This window comes from Ooceraea biroi, chromosome 4, assembly GCF_003672135.1.
Source record: "Ooceraea biroi isolate clonal line C1 chromosome 4, Obir_v5.4, whole genome shotgun sequence".
Lineage (NCBI taxonomy): Eukaryota > Metazoa > Arthropoda > Insecta > Hymenoptera > Formicidae > Ooceraea > Ooceraea biroi.
Genome location: NC_039509.1, coordinates 9,682,676 through 9,703,805, shown reverse-complemented (window position 1 = coordinate 9,703,805; position 21,130 = coordinate 9,682,676). Strand labels below are relative to the sequence as shown.

The 21,130-nt window shown below is 40.3% G+C and overlaps 3 protein-coding genes across 21 annotated transcripts in view; 2 read left to right on the top strand and 1 right to left on the bottom strand.

Annotated features, from left to right (window-relative positions):
• LOC105282675 (disks large 1 tumor suppressor protein) overlaps window positions 1–21,130 on the bottom strand; it is a 452,432-nt gene that overhangs the window by 313,614 nt on the left and 117,688 nt on the right. For 4 of the 19 annotated variants that reach the window (XM_011344862.3, XM_011344854.3, XM_011344859.3 and 1 more), the window contains exon 1: window positions 8,696–9,598. The exons of 5 other annotated variants lie outside the window; for them this stretch is intronic. The gene's annotated coding sequence lies outside the window, so the exon portion shown is untranslated. Of the gene's footprint in view, window positions 1–8,695; window positions 9,603–21,130 lie in introns of those variants that run through there. 10 more of the 19 variants (XM_011344852.3, XM_011344851.3, XM_011344856.3 and 7 more) reach the window with 6 other exon arrangements.
• LOC113561827 lies at window positions 3,220–4,533 on the top strand. Its single transcript, XM_026969159.1, has one exon. The coding sequence runs from the start codon at window positions 3,387–3,389 to the stop codon at window positions 4,440–4,442; it is 1,056 nt and encodes a 351-aa protein (XP_026824960.1). The 5' UTR covers window positions 3,220–3,386; the 3' UTR covers window positions 4,443–4,533.
• LOC105282672 (elongation of very long chain fatty acids protein AAEL008004) lies at window positions 18,439–21,124 on the top strand. The gene is made up of 4 exons (XM_011344842.3): window positions 18,439–19,048; window positions 19,597–19,871; window positions 20,219–20,521; window positions 20,803–21,124. Exons 1-4 carry the CDS (start codon window positions 19,003–19,005, stop codon window positions 20,974–20,976), a joined length of 798 nt encoding a protein of 265 aa, XP_011343144.1. The 5' UTR covers window positions 18,439–19,002; the 3' UTR covers window positions 20,977–21,124.

Sequence of the window (21,130 nt, the reverse complement as noted above, 5' to 3'; positions counted from 1 at the left end):
TAAATATCTTCCGCGATCTAAATCACAAATTAAATCCGCAAACAAATCTGCCGGCGGATTCTTGTTTCCGAAGTAGTGTCCCGTCTCTTTCCAAACCGCGCGCATGCGGTTACCATACATTTTCAGGAATATCGTCGCCAAGGTTCCTGACGGAGGTTTCTGACGGAGATTCCTGCGGGATGAAACGTGGTTCCGTGTCAGCCAAGCGAAAAGAACGTCGACGTTTGTGTCGACCGCGTCTGTCCGAAAAGAGAGTACCAAGTCGCACGAAATATCGGAAACGCGCTCGCCGGCGTGTCACCCTGTCCTGACCGGATGCCTTTCCGCGATCCATCGAACGAACGAACCGAAGGGTTTTCAATCAAGAGCCTATATCGAGAAAGGGATATCTGGAAACAAGAACGAACGCGATCAATGTCGCTCTGACTTGGCTCTGCACTTTTGCGCGACACGAAAAGAACATTGTTAAGAAAAAGAGTAAAAAGAATTCGTTCCTTTATTTTGAAAAGACATTCCGCGTGATCGGCGAATGATGATTGACAGTTATTCTGCATGCCCTAAAGGTTGTCTGAAGATTGTCCAACTTTCAAACATTACTATTCCCCGAGTGAAACGCTACAGTTTATACAACGTGCACCGAAATTCGTTCAATTTCGCTTGCGCGTATTTCAGTTTAGAATTTATCGCAAGATCTACGGCTGCGGTAAATGACTTCTGGGACCGTCTGTGTATCTTTGGAGAACTATTTGAGAGACACGTGCACTCTCAAATATCGTCGGGAAAACGTACGTATCCGCCGGCGTATCCGTAACGAGAGTATCCACACGCACCGTAATTCTCGCGACGACATCCCACGTCCGACGGCAAACATTTAATTAAAGCGACCTTTCCGCGAAAGCAAAAATGACGAACAAGCACACGAACGCACTCGAACACGTACCGCACTTCTCCTACTCGCGCAATTCTGCGGAAGCTCGCGGAATTTAGAAGCTCCGGGTTCGCCGCCGTCGTCGTCGCCGCCGCTGCTGCTCGAGCATGTCGGAGACATCTTTCTTCCTTGGTTGTCTCTAGAGTGCACGAGACACTCTTTTTCATTCGGCTCTTTCATCTCCATTCCCTGTTTCCTCGCTTCTCGTTATTCCCCTGTTCCCTTTCTTCCCTCTCCTTCTCTCCTCGCCTCTCTGACTCGTCCGCTTGCCGTCTCTCATCTCTTCCGCATTCTTTCCAGGATTTTTCCGGCCCGCCTCTTGTCCGTCCCGTAAGTCGCAGCTCTCGGTAGGATATGACGAAAGTTCCGATCTCCCAGGCCCGCGTGACGTTGAATATTCCGTTGGCACGACGTATACATTATTCGCAAAAAATTTACAATGGGAAAGAGATCGTTCAATTGGAGAAACGTTCGCCCGAACGCGGTTTAAATAATTCCGGGACCGTATACGAAGTCAACAATGTCGGGAACGCGCATATGTTACAGGAGGAAGGAGAGGAGGAACCGAGACTTTTATCACGCGATGTTACCTTTACTCGACGATTCTTTTTCATGGTCGCGGAATAATGGAGCGTACGAACGATTCGAGAGATGATTTAAAAGGGATGCTGCGATATTAGCGAACGACCAAGTCGTCTTTGCAGTCAAGTGGTATTTCCTTCGAGGTGATCCGCTTGAATTAGAGACACCGCGGGGCTATTGTAATCAGTCTTGACGCTCCGGCAGGGATAATTACGGTCCTCGTGAAACTCGGGCGGTTCAAATTTGCAAATTCCGGCCTCGTTGCTCGCGAAATTTGTCGGATTAACTTTACAAATTTATCCTCGCCTTCAGGTCTGCGGAAATCCCAGGCGACAAAGTCGATTATGAGAGATCCGCGTTCTCAGGCTTCCATTAGGAGGCTTAGAACGTAATTTCCCTGTCTAAGGGAGCTGTAAGTGATACTCCAGATTGACTTGCTTGACGTAACACGAGTGCGAAATCAGAGACACGTACGTTGAAACACGTACGCTCGCGTCATTATACAATAGCTGCAAAAATCATACACATGAGTCTCTTGTCGATACAATCTGGTTGTTGTTCAACCTTCATCAAATTGACCTGTTTCTCTTGATTCGTGACAGATTCGACGTGACGTCGCGTGAACATTTCGCGGACATGGAACGTTTCCGCCCGCATACAGTGCACGCACACGCGTTAAAACATGCGTCCGCCGCTGCTGTGCTCCAGTCAATCTGTTTAGGGAACGTTCCATTTAAATAACGCGTTTTCCGTCCGGCAGGTTGATAAATATTTAACTTTCTCTGACGCGGCACGGAATCGATTGGAAGTTTACGGAGGGGGATGTGCTCTGACGGGAACAGAGAAACGGAATTGCTTTTGACGGATTAACTTTTTAAACCAGTCGTGGGAGGGTAGCATTCTGATTGGTTGTTTGTTGAGTAAACTCGTCTCACGAACATGGATCTCATTCAGCCGCGGTTCAATCTCCGGCATACTCCCGACTCCAACACAGGTCTCATTCTGCATTGATAGAGATTATTGCATTATACGCGATGCGGCGTCGCGATACGAAAAAGCAAGCGAATAATCAGAAACTTTTTTCACCACTCAACTCCAAATTGATCTCGTCCAACGGGAACAGGACAGTGAGACAAGACGAGAAGATCGAGGAAATTCTAATATATTATGTACATACATTTCCGAGAGAGTTGCCTTCACACGTGCAGCGATCGTGAGAGACATACATATAGATCTTTTAATTTAATTTACATACGTACTCGCCGTTCGGAAGGAAATGCGAAGCGGAGCTGCAGTAGAAAGAGGGAGAGAGAAGCTTCGCTTGGCAAATAATGAGGCATAGTCTTTTTGGAAATTCATTGCGTTTCACGACTGTATTCAACCACTTAATGATGCTTTTACGCTGAGAAAGAGAAGGAGACAAAAAAGGAGAAAGGAGGAAGATATATATACAGCGTGAGTCATTTTAATGTACCACCCCTAAAAACTTATTTGTTTTTAATTTGAAAACAAAATGTTTCAGACAAAAGTTGTATGGTTTCGAGGGGGTAAGATGATGATATTATCAATTTAATTGTAGATGGCGCCACTTTAGAGATATCATAGCGGCCATTTTTATACATGGAAGGCGATTTTTCTCTCGAAGTAAAAGTTGTAGCTGACAATTAGACGAATACAACGGTTTTTTGTTTTTTGCAATTGGGCCATTTTTCAGTGAGTTACAGCGTTTCAAAGTTTATAGCGTCTCTCCATGGTCCGTGCCTTGCGTACTTTAGTGGCCCGCATTCGGCTTCTCATCACTTCTTGGTGAGACAGGTTTTGAGATGGCTGATTACACTCCCAATGAAATTGTCGGTTATTCATTCTATTATTAATTATGGGGGATTATAGCCCAGCGGAAATAGTCGATATGATAAAAATAGTCGGATTGTGCAATGACAACTTGAAAGCAGCGCAAAGGGTGTATGCCGCTAGGTTTACCGACAGACGACACCCGACGCGCAAGACTATGAAATTATTGCTTCGCCGTGCTCAACAGGGTCATTTAAAACGTAACAGGAGAAAGACTGGCCCAAAAGAAAATAACATTCTGGTGACGCTGGCAGCAGTTGAACTAAACCCCAACATCTCGACAAGGAATATTGAAAACGAACATGGTATCCCACAAAAGACAGTAAGTCGAGTATTGAGATTTGTAAAATTCCACCCCTACCACATTGTTTTGACACAGCAGCTCCAAGCTGGAGACTTTAACCGTAGGCTTCAATTTTGCAACTGGGCTAGAAATCAATATCGGAGAGACCCATATTTCTTCATGCACGTCCTGTTTACAGATGAAGCAACATTTACCAACCGAGGAGGACTGAACCAACACAGTTGCCATTATTGGTCTAATAACAATCCACAATGGCAGCGGAGCGTGGAATACCAGCACCAATGGTCGATTAATGTTTGGGGTGGCATTATCGGGACCCATGTAATTGGACCTCACTTTTTCGAAGGCCATTTAAATAGGGAAACCTACTTGCGATTTATGCAAAATGAGTTGCCAAATCTCCTCGAAAATGTAGATCTCTACACTCGTCGTAGGATGTGGTGGCAGCAAGAGGGTGCTGCTGCCCATAGGAGTCGCTTGATCACCACATACCTCAACGAAAAATTCCATAGAAAGTGGATTGGAATGGGTAGTCGAACCCATGAGTGGCCAGCAAGATCTCCTGCTCTCACGCCTATGGACTTTTTCCTGTGGGGTTATGTCAAGGAAAAGGTGTTTGCGACACAACCAACAACTATGGCAGACATGAAACTGCGAATTAAACGCGCTTTCCAAGGTATCACTGACGGTACACTGCAAAGAGTCGAAAACAATTTTCGATTACGCGTGATACAATGTATCGATGAAAATGGAGGTGTATTTGAACACTTGCAATAAGACTTTACGTGGGCGTGAGAGACAAGGGGACTCACGTTAATCAAGCACCCCGAATCGCGAGAGGCTAGGGGACTCGCGTTAATCAAGCACCCTGAATCGCGAGAGGCTAGGGGAGTCGCGTTAATCAAGCACCCCGAATCGCGAGAGGCTAGGGAACTCGCGTTAATCAAGCACCCCGAATCGCGAGAGGCTAGGGGACTCGCGTTAATCAAGCACCCCGAAGAGAACAGAAACCTAACTACGTCCACGCCGTTGTTCCTGGGTAGCGCTAAAAGTAGGATAGTAGATAGAACGGGTGCACCTGTCAAGGTTATGTGAAGGTTAACTTTTTTTTGTAAAATGGACTCCCTATTTCTCATTATCACGGACCATGGAGAGACGTTATAAATTTTGAAACGCTGTAACTCACTGAAAAATGGTCCAATTGCAAAAAACAAAAAACCGTTGTATTCGTCTCATTGTCGGCTACAACTTTTACTTCGAGAGTAAAATCGCCTTCCATTTAAAAAAATGGCCGCCATGATGAAATCGCTAAAGTGGCGTCATTTACAATTAAATTGATAATATCATCATCTTGCCCCCTCGAAGCCATACAACTGTTGTCTGAAACATTTTGTTCTCAAATTAAAAACAAATAAGTTTTTAGGGGTGGTACATTAAAATGTCTCACCCTGTATATATATATATATATATCTTTCTCGGCTGTTTTGTGCAAACTACGTCGACGAGGATATTCAGCGAGGCACAAAGCACCTCGGCGGACTCGGCAAACTGTTTGCCGATTTTCGTGCGAAAATTGACGGTCGATCAGTGATTTGCATATCCTCCGAATATCGGCTCCTCCGGATTGCGCGTTTGTGGCGAACCAACGAACACGGAATTAGTTCCCCAGGCTGCGCCGCCGCATGTACGTATGTATTTGTATTAGCCAACCGCAAGATATTGAAGCGTGGATAACGAGGCCCAATTCGAAGGATGGCATCATGGCGAGCAGAATGCGGAGGAAGCTCTAATCGCGGCTTGTTAGAGACCGGCGACATTTTCCGCTAATACCTCTAATCCAGCTCGATGATAAGATGGAATTGAATGAATATTCTCGTTAGCATCTCTCCTCCTTTCTCCGTTCTCTGGTCTCTTACTCATCTATATCGATGTTCCGAGACTGCGACCACGACGACGCGAATAATCACTTCTCCAGTTGATATCAACTGAACATCATTGCGCGGATAGTGCGTCCACGTTCCTTCCAACAGAATCGAGACAAATAGAGAAATAACAAATAGAGAAACAAAATTCTATTCATTCAATTAATACTTTTCCCGCGTCGAGATTGCTGCGAACGCAATTGTTAAAAATTTTTGCATGAAAATTTGTTTATATTCGGTAGCACCTGTAGTACCATCGAAAAGCGAGATAAATATTGCAACGATACTTCGTCGAAACATTTTTTTTCTCGGAATGCAGATGAAGTGTCGGTCGCACGACACTGCATCGACTATTTTTCGCATACGATATACGTAAATGTAAAATAGTGTTCGTGTACGGGCACATACGTGTCGGAGTATAAACTGATAATTCGTGAAACGCGCTGAATTAGAGCAACGCAACGTTATAAAGGCAATATTCGATTAAGTGCGGATGTGTGGTCGGCCAGAATTATCCAACGCTATAATGAAGCAAGGTTCTGTGCGTTAGCGCTGTGCAATTAGTTTAATTGTACGTATGTGCGTATTTACGGCGCCGAGTAGTCTTCCGTCGAGCGCTTGGCGAACGGCACATAAAGGAATAACGCGCGCTCTGATATAATATGATATATCATGAATGCAATATCAGCAAGTGACGAATCTGCCCCAAGCGCATTAACGACGCGATCCCACGTAATTTCATTTTCGTTAGTCACTTGAATCGCATTATCGTTATCATTATCACGGCTTTGCCATAGTTCGATACGGTACGCCGAGTTACCAACGTCGGTCTGTCAGTCTGTCCCGCATTTGGAACGGCGAGCATAAGGGACGCCGCCGCCGCGTTTTCTTTTCTCGCGCTTTTATCAAGTGGCTGACCCGGCGACCTCGATCGCAGGGGCGGACAAAAGGGATCCGAGGTGATATTTTTTTATGCCCCGCTCGTTTTTCACGCCCGCCCCGTAATATCGCCCGTCAACTTTACCAAACTCGCCCCGACTGCGATATCTCTCTGTGTGCTGTCTCCTCCCCCCCTGTCCCGGCGAATTCGCCCACCCGATACTCTAGCGGTCTTTTATTTTTGTTCTCGTCTCCCCGCCGCTGGATCCAGACGTTTTTTTATCGCGTACGCCAGCAATTTATTTGGCTGATCGTTCTTCCGAGAGTCGGCCATAAAAGTCGTTACATCGACCAATCGTGTCCATCGAACACGTCCGTTCGATCGCACGCGTGACGAGACTGCCGGATATAATATTCGCCAGAGAAAATGACAGCTACTAAGAGAAATTTTCCTCCTTTTCCTTTTTTTATTCCTAGCTTCCTGGCCTCTCGTTTTTTTCGTTCTTTTCCTGCTTGAGAAACCGCGATAGCTTTTTTCATAAATGTCGACGATTTTCCTCAGGCAATCCGATTTATTGCGACTGATAAAGGGCAGCATCATTGCACGTTTATAACCGCGCTATTTCAGCTTTATCGGACATACCGCAGGAGCTCCGTTTACCTCATTTGCTCATTAAGAACACTATTAGCTCGGACATTACACATCAAAAGTTGCCTACCAAATGCAAAAACAAATTTTCTGAGTTTTTACGTCCAGTAATACTTGTCTGAGATAGCATAATGCATTGTGCAAAAAAAATATGACAGTTTCTAGTAGCATCATAGTTTATGAGATAACAACGCAATTTCGCATTTATTTATAATTATTCGTAAATATGTGCAAAAAAATTGCAAATCCTTCTCCTAGCGCAAACTGGATTAGACACTTTCCTCAGTTCATCTCGTAATTGCAATAAATTTAGGTTTACAAGAGGTACATTTACGCGCGCGTCCATTTTCCCATGCGTCCCATGAAGATAGTTCGAGCTTTCGGCCATGATTTTTCTTTTCGTTGGCGCGAAACAAAGGCGCTGCACTCGTACAAGTCACGAAAACAAAGGGCGACGGTTTCTTACTCGTGCTTCGTCTATTTTCTCGTACATTGTTGCGAGAATTCGCTTAACTTTCGACACGGTACACGGAGGAAAGGATATAAGCGCGCGCGCAGTCGCAATCCCATTACGTTCGTGCTGCAACAGTTTACATCCGGAAGTAACAGTTTCTTCTTCCTCTTCTTCTTTCTCTTTTTCTCGATATGCATGGCATCGTATCTAAATCGTCGGCGTGCAAGTAGCGTCATGGGAACAATAATTCACGAGGACAAACATCCGCGATCGCGTGATGTGTTGAATGTTCTGGCGCGTCCGGAATCGCGTAATTACTGCACGAGCGCGTTATCGGTCGTTGGATATGAGTGTTTCACTCGTAGTCTGATTATTAAACGATTAAGATAAGGCGATTGAATTTAACGTGAATCCGGGAGAATCGCGAATGTGCTTTAATCGTCTTTCCGCTACGTAAAGCGCCGAGTTACCCTTTACCCGTGGACGCGCTAAAAATGTGAGTCACGAGCAAGAACAGAGGTTTGCAAAGACAGATTTATATGGTACAATTAAAAACGGAAGAAGAGTCATATGTAGAACGTAATCGTAACGAGTACCATGCCATCAATTTCCGAGTAAATGCGCTCCCGTGATTTAGCGTATTTGGGGAACATTTGCGGTGTCGTTACGTCAGCGCATTAAACTATTAACTTTATGTATAAAGCATGGTTTGAATTGAATTCCAGATTTTGATTATGCACAATTAGAAATAAATTAATTGCTGTGGGAACGTTAAGTAGAAATGGTCATTTTAATTCACGTCATTTTATGTTCCATTTTATGAGGAGCACACTTTTTCTATTTTTCTTTATCAAAATGTACAACGTTTAAATAATACAATTCCCTTGACGCGTATGAAAACAACAGCGTTCGTTTATATCCCTGCCCCTAGCATTCAACGCGTATTGACTCATTCACGATGTTTCGCATTTCAATTAAAGCCCAACGATGCCTTACTTCTCACGTCGGAGCAATTGCCAGCAGCTTCAATGACCGATCGTTTTACGTATGCAAAACCCGCTCGTGGTAAATCGTCGCAACGAGGGAAAAATTCTCCTCTAGCACGCCTCGCTTTCATTTACGTTACCTTTCTTTTGATACTCTCGTTACACGCGAGCCAAGTGCACCAATTATCAACGAGAAATCGGTGCCCTTTCGCTCGCTATCCAGGTGCCGCGCGACTAAGAAAAATTCCTCTCTAGCACTCCCTTTTCCTCACACTAACATCACTGCGTTAATTTGTCGTCTCGAGATTGGATCGAGCCTCGAGATGCGACGAACCGCTTTGCTGGAATCCACGAGGCTATCGAGAACTACTTCTCTTTAATTTTCCGTATCGATTTTTGCACACAGGGAATGAGTTTCCCCGATGAGAGCGACGCTATTTCCCTCAAGAAATTCGAGTTACATGTCCGCTCGGCACGCATCAGCACAAACAATTCACACACGATGATACATATTAATCTCCAATCTTTTTCACTGATCACGAAGCGCAACGTCAGAGCGCCTTTCAACACACTCAACGAGCAAAGATCGCCGTTCGATCGCGACAAAACTGAAAGATCGAACGAGACGTTCCATCAAGGCCGAGGGGTCCTCGCTAGGGATTCTGCGCTCGTTCGAGACACATACGCGCCATCCACCCTGAAGCCCGTCCCGTCGGATTAGCGTTCACGTCTCGTCGTCGCACGGGAATTCTTCGTCGACATGACGCGACTCGAAGAAAAATGTGCACACGCAAAAAAGGAGACACCAACGACGAAACGCGCGAGTGGCAGGTGCAAAAGCGACGGGTCGCCGATGCCGTGGATTGCCGTGTTCTCGTCGGCGAACGGCTTCCTTCGCGCCGTGGCAAACACGGACGATCACCGGCGGCAGGAAAAGTGGAAGAGCCGTCGCGTTGGTCGGACGACACGCTCGGCAAGTAGAAAAAGTCGACACCGACGTCTATGCGTCGTTGAGGCGCGCGGCGAGCCACTGACTGCCTCCGCCAATTCCATGCCTTTCCCTGTCCACCCCCACCCGGTACTGGTACACCACCACCTACACATTTCCATCCCTACCATCCGGGCCAACCACCCACCCCCTCAACGCACCCTTTCCTCAACGACCGCCGGCGCAAACGCCACGACCCTCCTCGTCCTTCTTGCGCGAGAGGTTCGAGGCCACTGTTCGGCCGTTCTTCCAGCTCACCCTCTCGGTTGTAGTTTCGCTCCTCCTCTCACTGAAGGCCGAGCCTACCGGACCCTTTTCCCACTTTTGATGGCTTTACTTGCTCGCCTCGACCCTGCCTTATAATTTAGATCTTAATCTCGGGAGAACCTACCCTCTCGAGATTGAGCGTGTTTTATTAATTGCTTATCAAGGGGTTGCAGATCAATCGGTTGATCATGGCGCGACAGTGAAAGCTACATCTTGACACCTGTATGATGTATCTTTCGATAAATGTAATGCGCTGCGAGAGAATTCTTCTCTCGTTTCCGTTACGTAATTTTACTGATCAAATTTATCTAACTGGACGTTTCGCTATGCAATCAACGTTAATGCGAAATCAACGCTACGTCGTGTAGACAATGTAAATTTGCAGTCTTTGTTATTTTCAAAATTCCGCACCCGAAAAATGTACGAATAATAGCTTCATCGCGCCGCCGACATTTCCGGCTACGATAGTGGATTACAATTCTTTTGCACACAGTCCAGTGTTCGAGCTGAACAAAAAACATATTAAAAGTGTTATTACGCGAATTGTGCCAGCATTATCTTCACTTCTCGATGCCTCGCTGAGCGAAAAAAGAGCGAGTGAGATGTGCTCGGATTTATTTCATATTAAATGCGTACTATTATTTTACGCGCCGTTGGACGGCGCGGTAATCCCGCGACAAATTATCGCCGGATTCCGGCCCGTGACGGAATTCCGCCTTTTCTTCCGTGTTTCTACCGTTCTGTCACGCACACGCTACGTCGACTCGCTTTCGCGTTGGGAAGGCCGCCGTTAATGTCGCGCCGGTAATTGTATTGCGAGGGGAAACTTCATTGCGGCGACGATGCATCGACAAAATTGCGCGCCCGTTTACGTCCGTCCCGAAAATAAAGCCGTGTTTAACACCTTCGATGACATTAATCGTGAAAATATTGCTGCAATCACACGAAACACGCGGGATATGCGAAAAAATTTTCAGCGAACGACCAATTTGATTTCATTCGGCTAGAGATAAGAGACCGAGAGAGATTGACTCGCCTCTTGATTGTCACGTGCACCAACGGAATTTCATTTCGAAAATCGATCGACATGACAGTTGACAACGAAATATTGCATTTGCGGAAAAACAATATAGTATTTAATTGAACTCTGATGGAGGTTTTTCTCTTGGTCCTCAAACATCGCTTCGCTCGGTAAAAGTTATGCCCGACACTCCGTATACACACGGTGCAAACGACGTCAGGCCGGTAAAGAATATGGATGTTCGCGTTGAGGCGGGTAAGCTTAATCTACCGGATGACCCCTTTTTCTACCTGGCGATTCGCAAAAGAGGGACAAAAAGAGGAAAAAAGAAGAAAGATCGAGCCGCCTTAAAAAAGCAGCGCATCGATGTACAGGGGCGAAAACCGACCGGAGGAAATCCGACTCGTCCAATCTCGAGGACGCAAACGGGGTTGTCGGCGTCAGCTCTCGCAACCTACCCTTCGCCGATACAAGACGACGACGCCCGATCGACCCCCGCCACGGTGTAAATTACGTTGGAGAACAGTGTTGTCGCCGTGGCTAGAGAGGTTTTCGTAGATGGCTAACACACGAGGTAATGAAATAAATTGTCGCGCTCTTAGAGAGAGCGCAAGACGCTTTCAAAGGATATACAATGAGAAATGAGAGAGTCTACTCTCTCGTTTCGGAGGTGCTCCGGACTTCTGATCTCGTATTGATTATTATTAGAGAAGCACAATCAGTTATGTTAAACGTGTTCTTCTGACAACATCAGAATTTGTCATATTTATATTTTTTTCCACAAAGAGATCTTCAAAGGAAGATTCAGTTTCATGGATCTATTTGCATTTTCTTTTACGATCGAGAAATTTTAATTTGTTAATAGCATTAGAGATATTCTTTTCATATCTCGAGAAATATTGGTAAAGAACACCTCACGCAGAGTCCTATATTTTAACTGCGATTGTCCCCTCGTAACAAAAAGAAAGGCACTTACGCCTCGTTGATCGTCTACTTTAGCGATGCTCCTTATTTATAATAAAGAGGACAATGAAAGAAGGGTCGAAAGATCTCTTGAGATATTATCTCAGAAGCATTTCGGTAAGCCTTTGATATAAGAAAGGATCCAACGGTTTTTCCTATCATGACGATGTTACCATCGGAAGGGAACGCAGGAGAAAGGACAACTTATAAAATCTAATTTTCGCGAAAGATCTTACAAGGGTAAAAGTACAAGAATACACACACACACCTCCCTTACACACATACAGAGAGCAAATGCATGAAAACACCCAAAGTACTTTAATTTAATGTCGACGAATGAAATTATATGTAACAAAATCGAAAAATCTATACGCTAATAACATTGTAACATATGTAATCATATGGAAAATGAAAAAACGCCAGTGAAACAACGCAAAGGTGACCGACATGAATGACAAGTGGTGGTAGGTAGAGCGAAATCGCAGTAACAAAATAACGGTGAATCCGACCCAACGTTTGTTATCTCCCACTTATATGCGCATAAAATAGCGAAAAGCAGGCGGCTGGTGGAGGGCATCGACGAAGCGCATACGCGGACCGAGTATAAACTCCGAGATTCTCCACCGAGAGGATTATTACAAAGCCCGCATATAACGTGGTCGTCGTTGTCGTTGTTATGCTGGAAAAAGACGAGGAGAGAAGGTGAGAGAAAGAGCGAGAGCGAGAGAGAGAGAGAGAGAGAGAGAAGGGAAAAGAGAGAAAGAGAAAGCGCCATATCTCTTTCCCTTTCCCTACGTACTACTTATTGTTAGCATAATTAGCATGATTCCTCACGACTAAGGCTCTACGAGGCCACGTGCCACTCGCACATTAAAACGATCTGCGACAAATCCAGCTAAGGGATGCATTGTGAACTCAGCATTAGCGAATCTGCTGGGACTCACGAGATTGCCTCGCGCATTTAGTTGTCAATTAAACGTTGCACAAAGGATGACGTTGAGGACTTCGGAGTTTGTGCGTGCGCATATGTACGATTACACGCACGTTGACCCAAATGAACTATTACTGTCGCCGGAAAAGAGAAAGAGAAAGAGAGGGAGAGAAAGAGAGAGTGGACGGGCACCCTGTAGTGATGTAGTAACAAAGTAACATAATGGCCATTCGAGTTCACAATGCGCGATTCCCGTATTATCGTCACGTGCATTACCGTACAACATATTCACTTCCAAACGTTGCTGCATTCACACACACATACATGCGATCACCGTACGCGAATCGCGGGGCGTCGAATTGTTATAACCAAATTAAAACTAAATTAAATAAAACTTGTTAAAAGTAAATTGACGAAGATTCCACGAATATTATTTTTTTGTATCGTGCGAAGAAAGCCGGGGATAAAGGCAAAGTGTAAATTCACCCAATGATTGATAATATTGTAATTAATGAGATTAAAGTAATAATGGTTAACGAAAATATATCAAAATATCAATACGTTAAGATGCTAAGAACTCTGCTAGTTAAATATGTGATGTAGTGACAATACATGGAAAGAAACGTATGGAAGTGTCCCTCTCTGATTTTGATGAGCTTTTAATATGTTGTTTTCCAAAAGAAGGGACATGTATTTTTTTATACGTGCCCATATGCACTTTTAGGAGGTTAAACAGCCCTTTGAAAAAAATCCATTTTTATCTTTCGAGGCAAATCGAAACTATTAAAGATAAAAAAAATTTTTAACCAAAATGAATGGCTTTAAGAGTACTTTAAAAAAGAATGAGAAAAAAATTTTATTTTTTTATTTTTCAAAATATTTCCATCACTCATCACTTTTTTCAAAATTTCGAAATTTTTTATCACCAATAGATAGCTTATTTTTTTACGAATTCAACTATATAATAATAAACAATCCAGATGTAACTTCTTTTCTTCACCAGTGTATCAAATACAATAGAATGGAAATAAATCGTCAACCGTACTGGCAATATTAATCTTCAAATTGACACAAACAACTTGCCGGTTATTTACGATAACATAGTCAGAATCGCTTAGTGTCTCATTGCCTTGTTTTGCTTCTGTAAGTGGTAAACATATTCTGCTCACCAGTTTGTGAGATTTGCGTCGTAATTTTTGTGACATATCTTTGCATGTAAGTTTACTGGTTGGTCGGATTGTTCATAGCGTTGTTAATTCTATCTACTCACTGTTGTGGTTATTACATTTTAGATAATGACTATGTTGCCACTATTGTCATCTTTATGTATAAGATTGTGATTTTTTCCACCTGAGAAGGACCAGAACCAATGGTCGAAACGTTGTAGGCTATTATTTAATTAAAATTTAATATTGCCAGTACGGCCAGTACGGTTGACGATTTATTTCCATTCTATTATATAATAATAAAGTTGCACTGAAGTTGTTCTGAAGAATCATTTTTGAGAATTAATTACAAAGCCTCCGTATATTTGTGCCCGTCCATGAACACAAGAAAAGTAAAATAAAACAAATAATAGTAATAATATTATTTAATAGTAGTATAAATAATAATAAAAACTGAATGCTAGATGTTGAGGTACACCAGAACTGATGCAAGGTACATCCATATCGCTGCACAGTTATAAACTTACAAATGATCACATGATACATGCATTCTATAGATAAGTGTATGCATCTGCTGTTATTCATATAGTAAGCGTCTGAAATTAAACCAGTCTCATCGCGCATAATAAAATATTGTTCGCAATAGAATATTATGCGCGGCGAGAGTCTAATTATGCATAATTATGTATTATTATACATAAGCGTCTAAATATAGATGAATAACAGATAGAATAAACAATAAGATACACTTATGCATCTAATGATACACGGAATGCATGTATCATTAGATCATTTGTAAATTTTAAACTGTGCAGCGATGTGGACGTATCTTGCATCAGTTATGTACCTCATCCAGTAAAGATATGTTATTAAGTATTTTATTAATTGTCATTGACACGCAAAACATCTTTTATATTTATGATGTTTTTGGTACGATTTTATGTTCGACAGGATGTTTTTTTACGTTTTCTACCAGTTATGATATAGTTATCTTTTTTATTACTAGAAGATATTACGAACAGAATGTGTTGCATGAAGAATCGCATGGACAGGCACAAATAACGTTCGTATATGGAGGCGTTTGTATTTAATTCTGGAAAATGATTCTTCGGAACGCAACTTTATTAGATATGGTTGAATTCGTTAAAAAATAAGCTTTCTATTGGTAATAAACAATTTCGAAATTTTGAAAAAAGTGATGAGTGGTGAGGGTAGTTTGAAAAATAAAACAATTAATTTGTTTTCTGACTCTCTTTTAAAGTACTCTCAAAGCCATTCATTTTGGTTAAAAAATCTTTTTCCTATCTTTAATAGTTTCGAAGATATTCGCCTCAAAAGATAAAAACCGATTTTTTTCAAAGAGTTATTTAACCTCCTAAAAGTGCGTATGGGTACGTATAAAAAATACGTGTTCCTTCTTTTGAGCTGGAAAACAATACATATTAAAAACTCATCAAAATTGGAAGGGGATACTTCCGTATGTTCCGTATGTTTGGGAGATCTACTAACATTACGCGTTGTACAACTACTTGTATTTTTTTAACGTATATTCTTTTTAACGCGCATTCTGTTAACAGATTACGTCTATGACTATTAAAAATGACAAAATCAAAACGATACTCTGAAATCATCATGATAATGGATCTTTTGCAATTATAATTTGTGACAATTGTATCTTACGTCAAATACTTCATCAAAGCAGAAATGTTAATGAAACGCATTGATGTAACTATTGACGACAGTTAAGTACGTAAAGGTTAGATTATGAATTGCGCTCCCTTGACTTTGCAGACCTGCACATTGCAAATTATTAATCTTACATTATTTTATCAAAATTAAAATGAGAGAATGTTAATTATCAATAATTCCATTAATGCGAATATATCTGCGCACAATGATTCTTGAGAAACGATCTTGTATCACTACACTAGTGGAAAATAGATGATGACACGTGCGGTGAATCTGTAGCTGAATATTAATTGTTATGATTAATATTAGTATGGAAATTGAGAACTCGGAAAGAGATATGGATCAACATGTTTTCATATTAGACACCAGAAATATCAGGTTCAAATAACAGGAAACATAAAACAGGAAAATCTCGTCTCTCAGACATACAAGAAAAATTTTATATTACTTATATATCGATTTGCTTACATTTGTAAGGGAAAACGTGCAAGAATAGCGACATACGGCCCTGAGATATTTGTTCGCGTATCGGCGAGTCTAGCGGACCAACCTATGTAGAAAAAGTTCGAGAGAATTCGACAGGGCGAGCGAATGTGAAAATAAGAGCGTGTACAGTCAGTCGTACCTCAGCCTTCGAACGATCTACAAGTAGAGATATAGCGGCGATAATCGATCTAAAACTGGTGCGAGTTATTAACTGTTTATAATAATAAAGACATTGTTCTTGAATTATATAATAAGTTATTGAAGACGAACTTGTTGCCTGCTCCGAGGAAACCTGTGTTTCTCTCCTGACCAGCTACACATTTGCTCATCTATCTATATACAATCTATGCAATCATTTTGTCAATCTATCAATCAAACTTCGCAAGAAAGTAAATGAAAGAAAAAGAAATGTCGGAATGAGAAATAGTTGCGGCTAGATCGATTTAGGCCCGATACACACTAGCGGTCCGCTCACGGTCCGATCAAATATTCTTCCATTGGTTATAATGGACGTATTCACATTACGGGTAACGCTCAAGTCTCGTTCCGCTCCATTATAACAATAGAAAAATTTGATCGGACCGTGAGCGGACCGCTAGTGTGTAGCGGGCCTTAATGTAATAACTCGGCATTAATTGTGAGTGTAAATAGCTTCTATGATTTTAAATTAATTATATATTCTTGTACATATTATTTTGATACGGTTTAATATGTTCAATGTTGAAAGATCGACTATTTCATATTGGACTGATTACATGCTTTCGTAATGTCGGATTTGTGTACATACACACACTTTTGAAATATGACTATCACAATCACAATTATGAATAGGCCAATCTAATTTACGTGTGTTAATAATACTTATGTATATAATAATAACTAATATAATTCCAGTAATAATCTCCTAATTGCATATATAAGATAATAAAACTTAAGGTAAATCTACCGATTAGCGAACCCACCTCCTATCACTTTGTCCTTGACATATATTATAGAGGTCACCCTCCTGAGTGACCTTCAAAAGGTTTTAGCCGTTGGTCGTTGTTTACTAAAAAGTTATTAACAAAAGAAGTTTAATGATTTTGCACGAATTTTCAGCCGTCCACAACAAGCAAAAGGTTATATTTTCCGAAACTGGAGCCCCGGACACATACGCTCGGTTTCAGCCCGCAGCAGGGGCTTCGCCCCCCGCCCCCCGCCCCCCGCCCTCCCGCGAAGCGAGCTGAAACCGAGCGTATGTGTCCGGGGCTCCAGTTTCGGAAAATATAACCTAACCAGGTTAGGTTAGGTTAGTTTAGGTTAGGTTAAAGCAGAGAATACTTTCTATTTAACTGTTTATGCTTTTGGTTAAAGTGAAGAATACTTTGTACTTATATTAAAAGAAACTATTCTATATATTAACGATTCACTGCTTTAAATGACTTTCCTTCTTTCGTTCATATACATATTCGTCTTTTATATCTTTCAATATTCAAAATAACTACTATAGTTGCAAAATTTCTTTTGTTAATAACTTATTCATAAACAACGATCGACGACTAAAACCTAGTGCGGGTTATTCGGGAAGGTGACCTTTGTAATATATGTCAATATTATGTTCTTGGTTCGTGTAGACAGCTGAAATTCGTGCAAAATCATTAAACTTCTTTTGTTAATAACTTTTTAGTAAACAACGACCGACGGTTAAAACTTGCACAATGTTACTTAGAAGGGTGATCTCTATAATATATGTCAAGGACAAGGTGATAGGAGGTGGGTTCGCTAATCGGTAGATTTACCAAAATTAATAATGTTCCAAATCGTAAATTACGGAGAAATGGAATGAAAGAAGAAAAATTCATGTAAATGCCATTGAGCACTATACACGCATACAAACACGCACGCACGCACGCACACACACCTATGTATAGTTCCATGTATGTAAAATGCCCACTGTAAATACATATTGATGATGATAAAAATTCGTAAAATCGGATACAACGTTTTATTTCTACAGATTCAACTAATTCGAAGAAAGTATCCCGAATAGTTATATAAAATGATTACTATCGATGGTTAAATTATATAGTGATAATGTAATTAGTATATTACGTTAATTATGACTCGATGAGTCTGTCAAAAACATGATATTACTATTGGCGGAAATGACCGATGAGTATTAATGCAGTCTAGTGATGATCAAAAAATGAACAAAACCGTATCATTTCCTTTCTAGTGACCCTTGGGTCATTGATGGAAAATGTCGATATGTAGATGTATAGAGATATCGATTACTAATGTATAAGAGGCAAATTTATGTTTAATAGTTAATAATCATAAATATTTATTAAATTAAAAATGAGTTGTAATAAGAAAAAGAGAATGCTTTCCCTTAAGTATGATTTTCTCTTTACGTTGTAAATAAAACTCGAAAGTGCGCGCTATAAATTCCTATTTCAGACCAAACCACTGACCATTAATTTCCATATATTAAATATATTTCAATTAATCGCTTACATGCGAAAATTTTGTCTTGCGATTTATGTTTTCAATAATAAAAAATTATTCGCTATACTTATTAAAGATCTTTATAAAGTTTTATGTGTTTCAGATATATTAATCGTAAAAGTATGACATTGTGATTCAATGCTATAGATGTTTCATGTACATATTGAATATTGATTGCATATCACTGAAAAAGAAAATTATTCTAATTTTATTTAAATGAATATGCGTACTCCCAAGTGTAAAGTGCACGGCAGCGCGTAGTATAAATGCGATGAACCTAGATTACTGTGCATAATCGGTTACTATCGTCATAATGGCACCAGTTATGTGAATTACTTCATGAAAAAAGTCAGATGTTATTAGTTGGAGACGAACATTGCTATTCCGTTTTATTCATAGTAAGAACAACAGTGTCACGCAAGATCGTCAATTAAGTGTATTTATTCATCATGGGTGTATTACAAGACTTTCAAACTGAATGGACAGAAAAGCTCGGTAAATATTATTTATCTTATAATGTAAGTGAGGGATGTATAATTTAACGCTCAAAATAACACTCATAACGCTATAATTCAGAATTTAATGGCAATTTCCATCACCAATTCTATTTTTACAATATTCGAACGATTATAGAACGAGAGATTTTGCCATTCTGTCACGATGTCATTATGAAAACTTGTCTTATCAAAATAAATAATCAGAGCATAGGCATTTACTTTTAAATTAAAATTTCAAAATTTTCAAAATTCTCGGATCCCGTAAGATAAGAAATTAAGATGTTAATATTCTACATAATATGTAAATCTTGCGAAACATGTGTAGCGCATTTGAAACGACGGAATATTATATTGTAATGTACTAATTTATTCTACACATGTTAAAAGTACATTTAAATACTAATCAGGACGCAATGCGTGGAAGGGCATAAGGAAGGCCTTATTTCCTTGCTTTTTTTCTCTCAGCATTCTGTTAAGATAAGATCTTTCTACTGTCTCTCACTTGATGTATATCCAAACATATATATTTCAATATGCTATTTTCAGATCCACGAGTAGTCGATCTGCCATTAGTCGCTTCTAATTATCAAGTGCCACTTATAATATTGGCATACATTTATATCGTGCTCGTTGTTGCGCCTAGATTTATGAAAAATAGGAAACCGTACTCACTGAAGAAGTTAATACAGTTATACAATATCGTTCAAATTGCGGGGAACGCGTTACTGGTCTATGACATACTCGATGCCGGTTTGTTCACACGTCAAAAGTTGTTTCTGTGCCCTATTTTTGATTACTCCTACGATGAGACTCCGATGAGGGTAATAAGCTAAGTATAAAGTATGATATCGAATGTATGTCATTGGTACTCATTTGCAAATTTGCCAAAAATTCTGAAAAACATTTGATATGATTATTTCCTTTTATCATGAAAATAATGCAATTAGAAGTAACTAAACTTTCGACTAAATTTTCTTAGTGAATATAGAGAATATATATATCGTGAACAACAAAGAATTTCTTATTAAAGATGTCTTCAAGACACTTTCACATTAGCAATCGAATAAGTACCAACGTAATGTGATACATATCGTATATTTTACCTTTGTTTTGTAGAATAATTGATGTAATGTGTCCATATTAATGAATCGTCTAAATTATGTTGTAGCTAATTAGGAGTGGATGGTACTTCATGATGTTGAAGATATTAGATTATATGGAAACAGTAATATTCATCTTAAGAAAAAAGAATAATCAAGTGTCCGCTTTGCATCTATATCATCATGTATCTACCTTGGGTTTTTCCTGGCTACTCATGAGATATTACACTATTGGACCTGTCGTACTTATCAGTTTGTTGAACACCATCGTACACGTGATCATGTACACGTATTACTTCTTAGCGGCCTGTGGACCGGAAGTTCAAAAAAGTCTCGCAACAATAAAACGCTACTTAACTATAATACAAATGGTACAAAGTCTCCTAATTTTCTTCTTTTGCATTATCCTTGTATTATGCTCCTTTTTACCAAAAAAGGAGCTTTTGCAGCTCAGTATTGAAGTAATTTTTGCTTTTTCACTTTCAATATTTTTAATTTTTCTTATATGTGTAGCTTATTATTCTCTCATATAATTTATTCGTCAACTCTTAAAAATGTAAAGTATTTAAAATCATATAATAATAATTTTTTAAATTAATATTTGATTTTAGAATTCAAATTAACATCTCTGATCGTTTTATTTATATTTCAGGTGCAATTTATCCTCATCATACTATACGTAATGCAAAACTTCATCCCGAGATGCAAGGCGGCGTCGGACTTTATAGTCTTCTTGTTCTTAGGAAATATGGTAACAAATTTTTATCTATTTTATAGTTTCTATCAAAGAGCATACAAAAAAAAATCTGACAAAAAAATGCAATAAGTAGATTGTCGAGTAGAAAGTGAAGTAGAAATGGTATTGTTCTAAATTTGTTTTCGTAATATGTATGTACAACATGACACAATATGTATATGCAATGTAAAAATAATATAATGACGTCTCGTAATAAATGTCACTTTATTACACTTATCGCTCG

Excerpts from the sequence above, each read along its gene's own strand:
- LOC113561827 (XM_026969159.1), top strand. The coding sequence starts at position 3,387 with ATGGGGGATTATAGCCCAGCGGAAATAGTCGATATGATAAAAATAGTC.
- LOC105282672 (XM_011344842.3), top strand. The coding sequence starts at position 19,003 with ATGGGTGTATTACAAGACTTTCAAACTGAATGGACAGAAAAGCTCG. Across the intron at positions 19,049-19,596 it reads TGAATGGACAGAAAAGCTCG|ATCCACGAGTAGTCGATCTG; the intron begins GTAAATATTATT and ends TGCTATTTTCAG. Across the intron at positions 20,522-20,802 it reads ACTTAACTATAATACAAATG|GTGCAATTTATCCTCATCAT; the intron begins GTACAAAGTCTC and ends TTTATATTTCAG.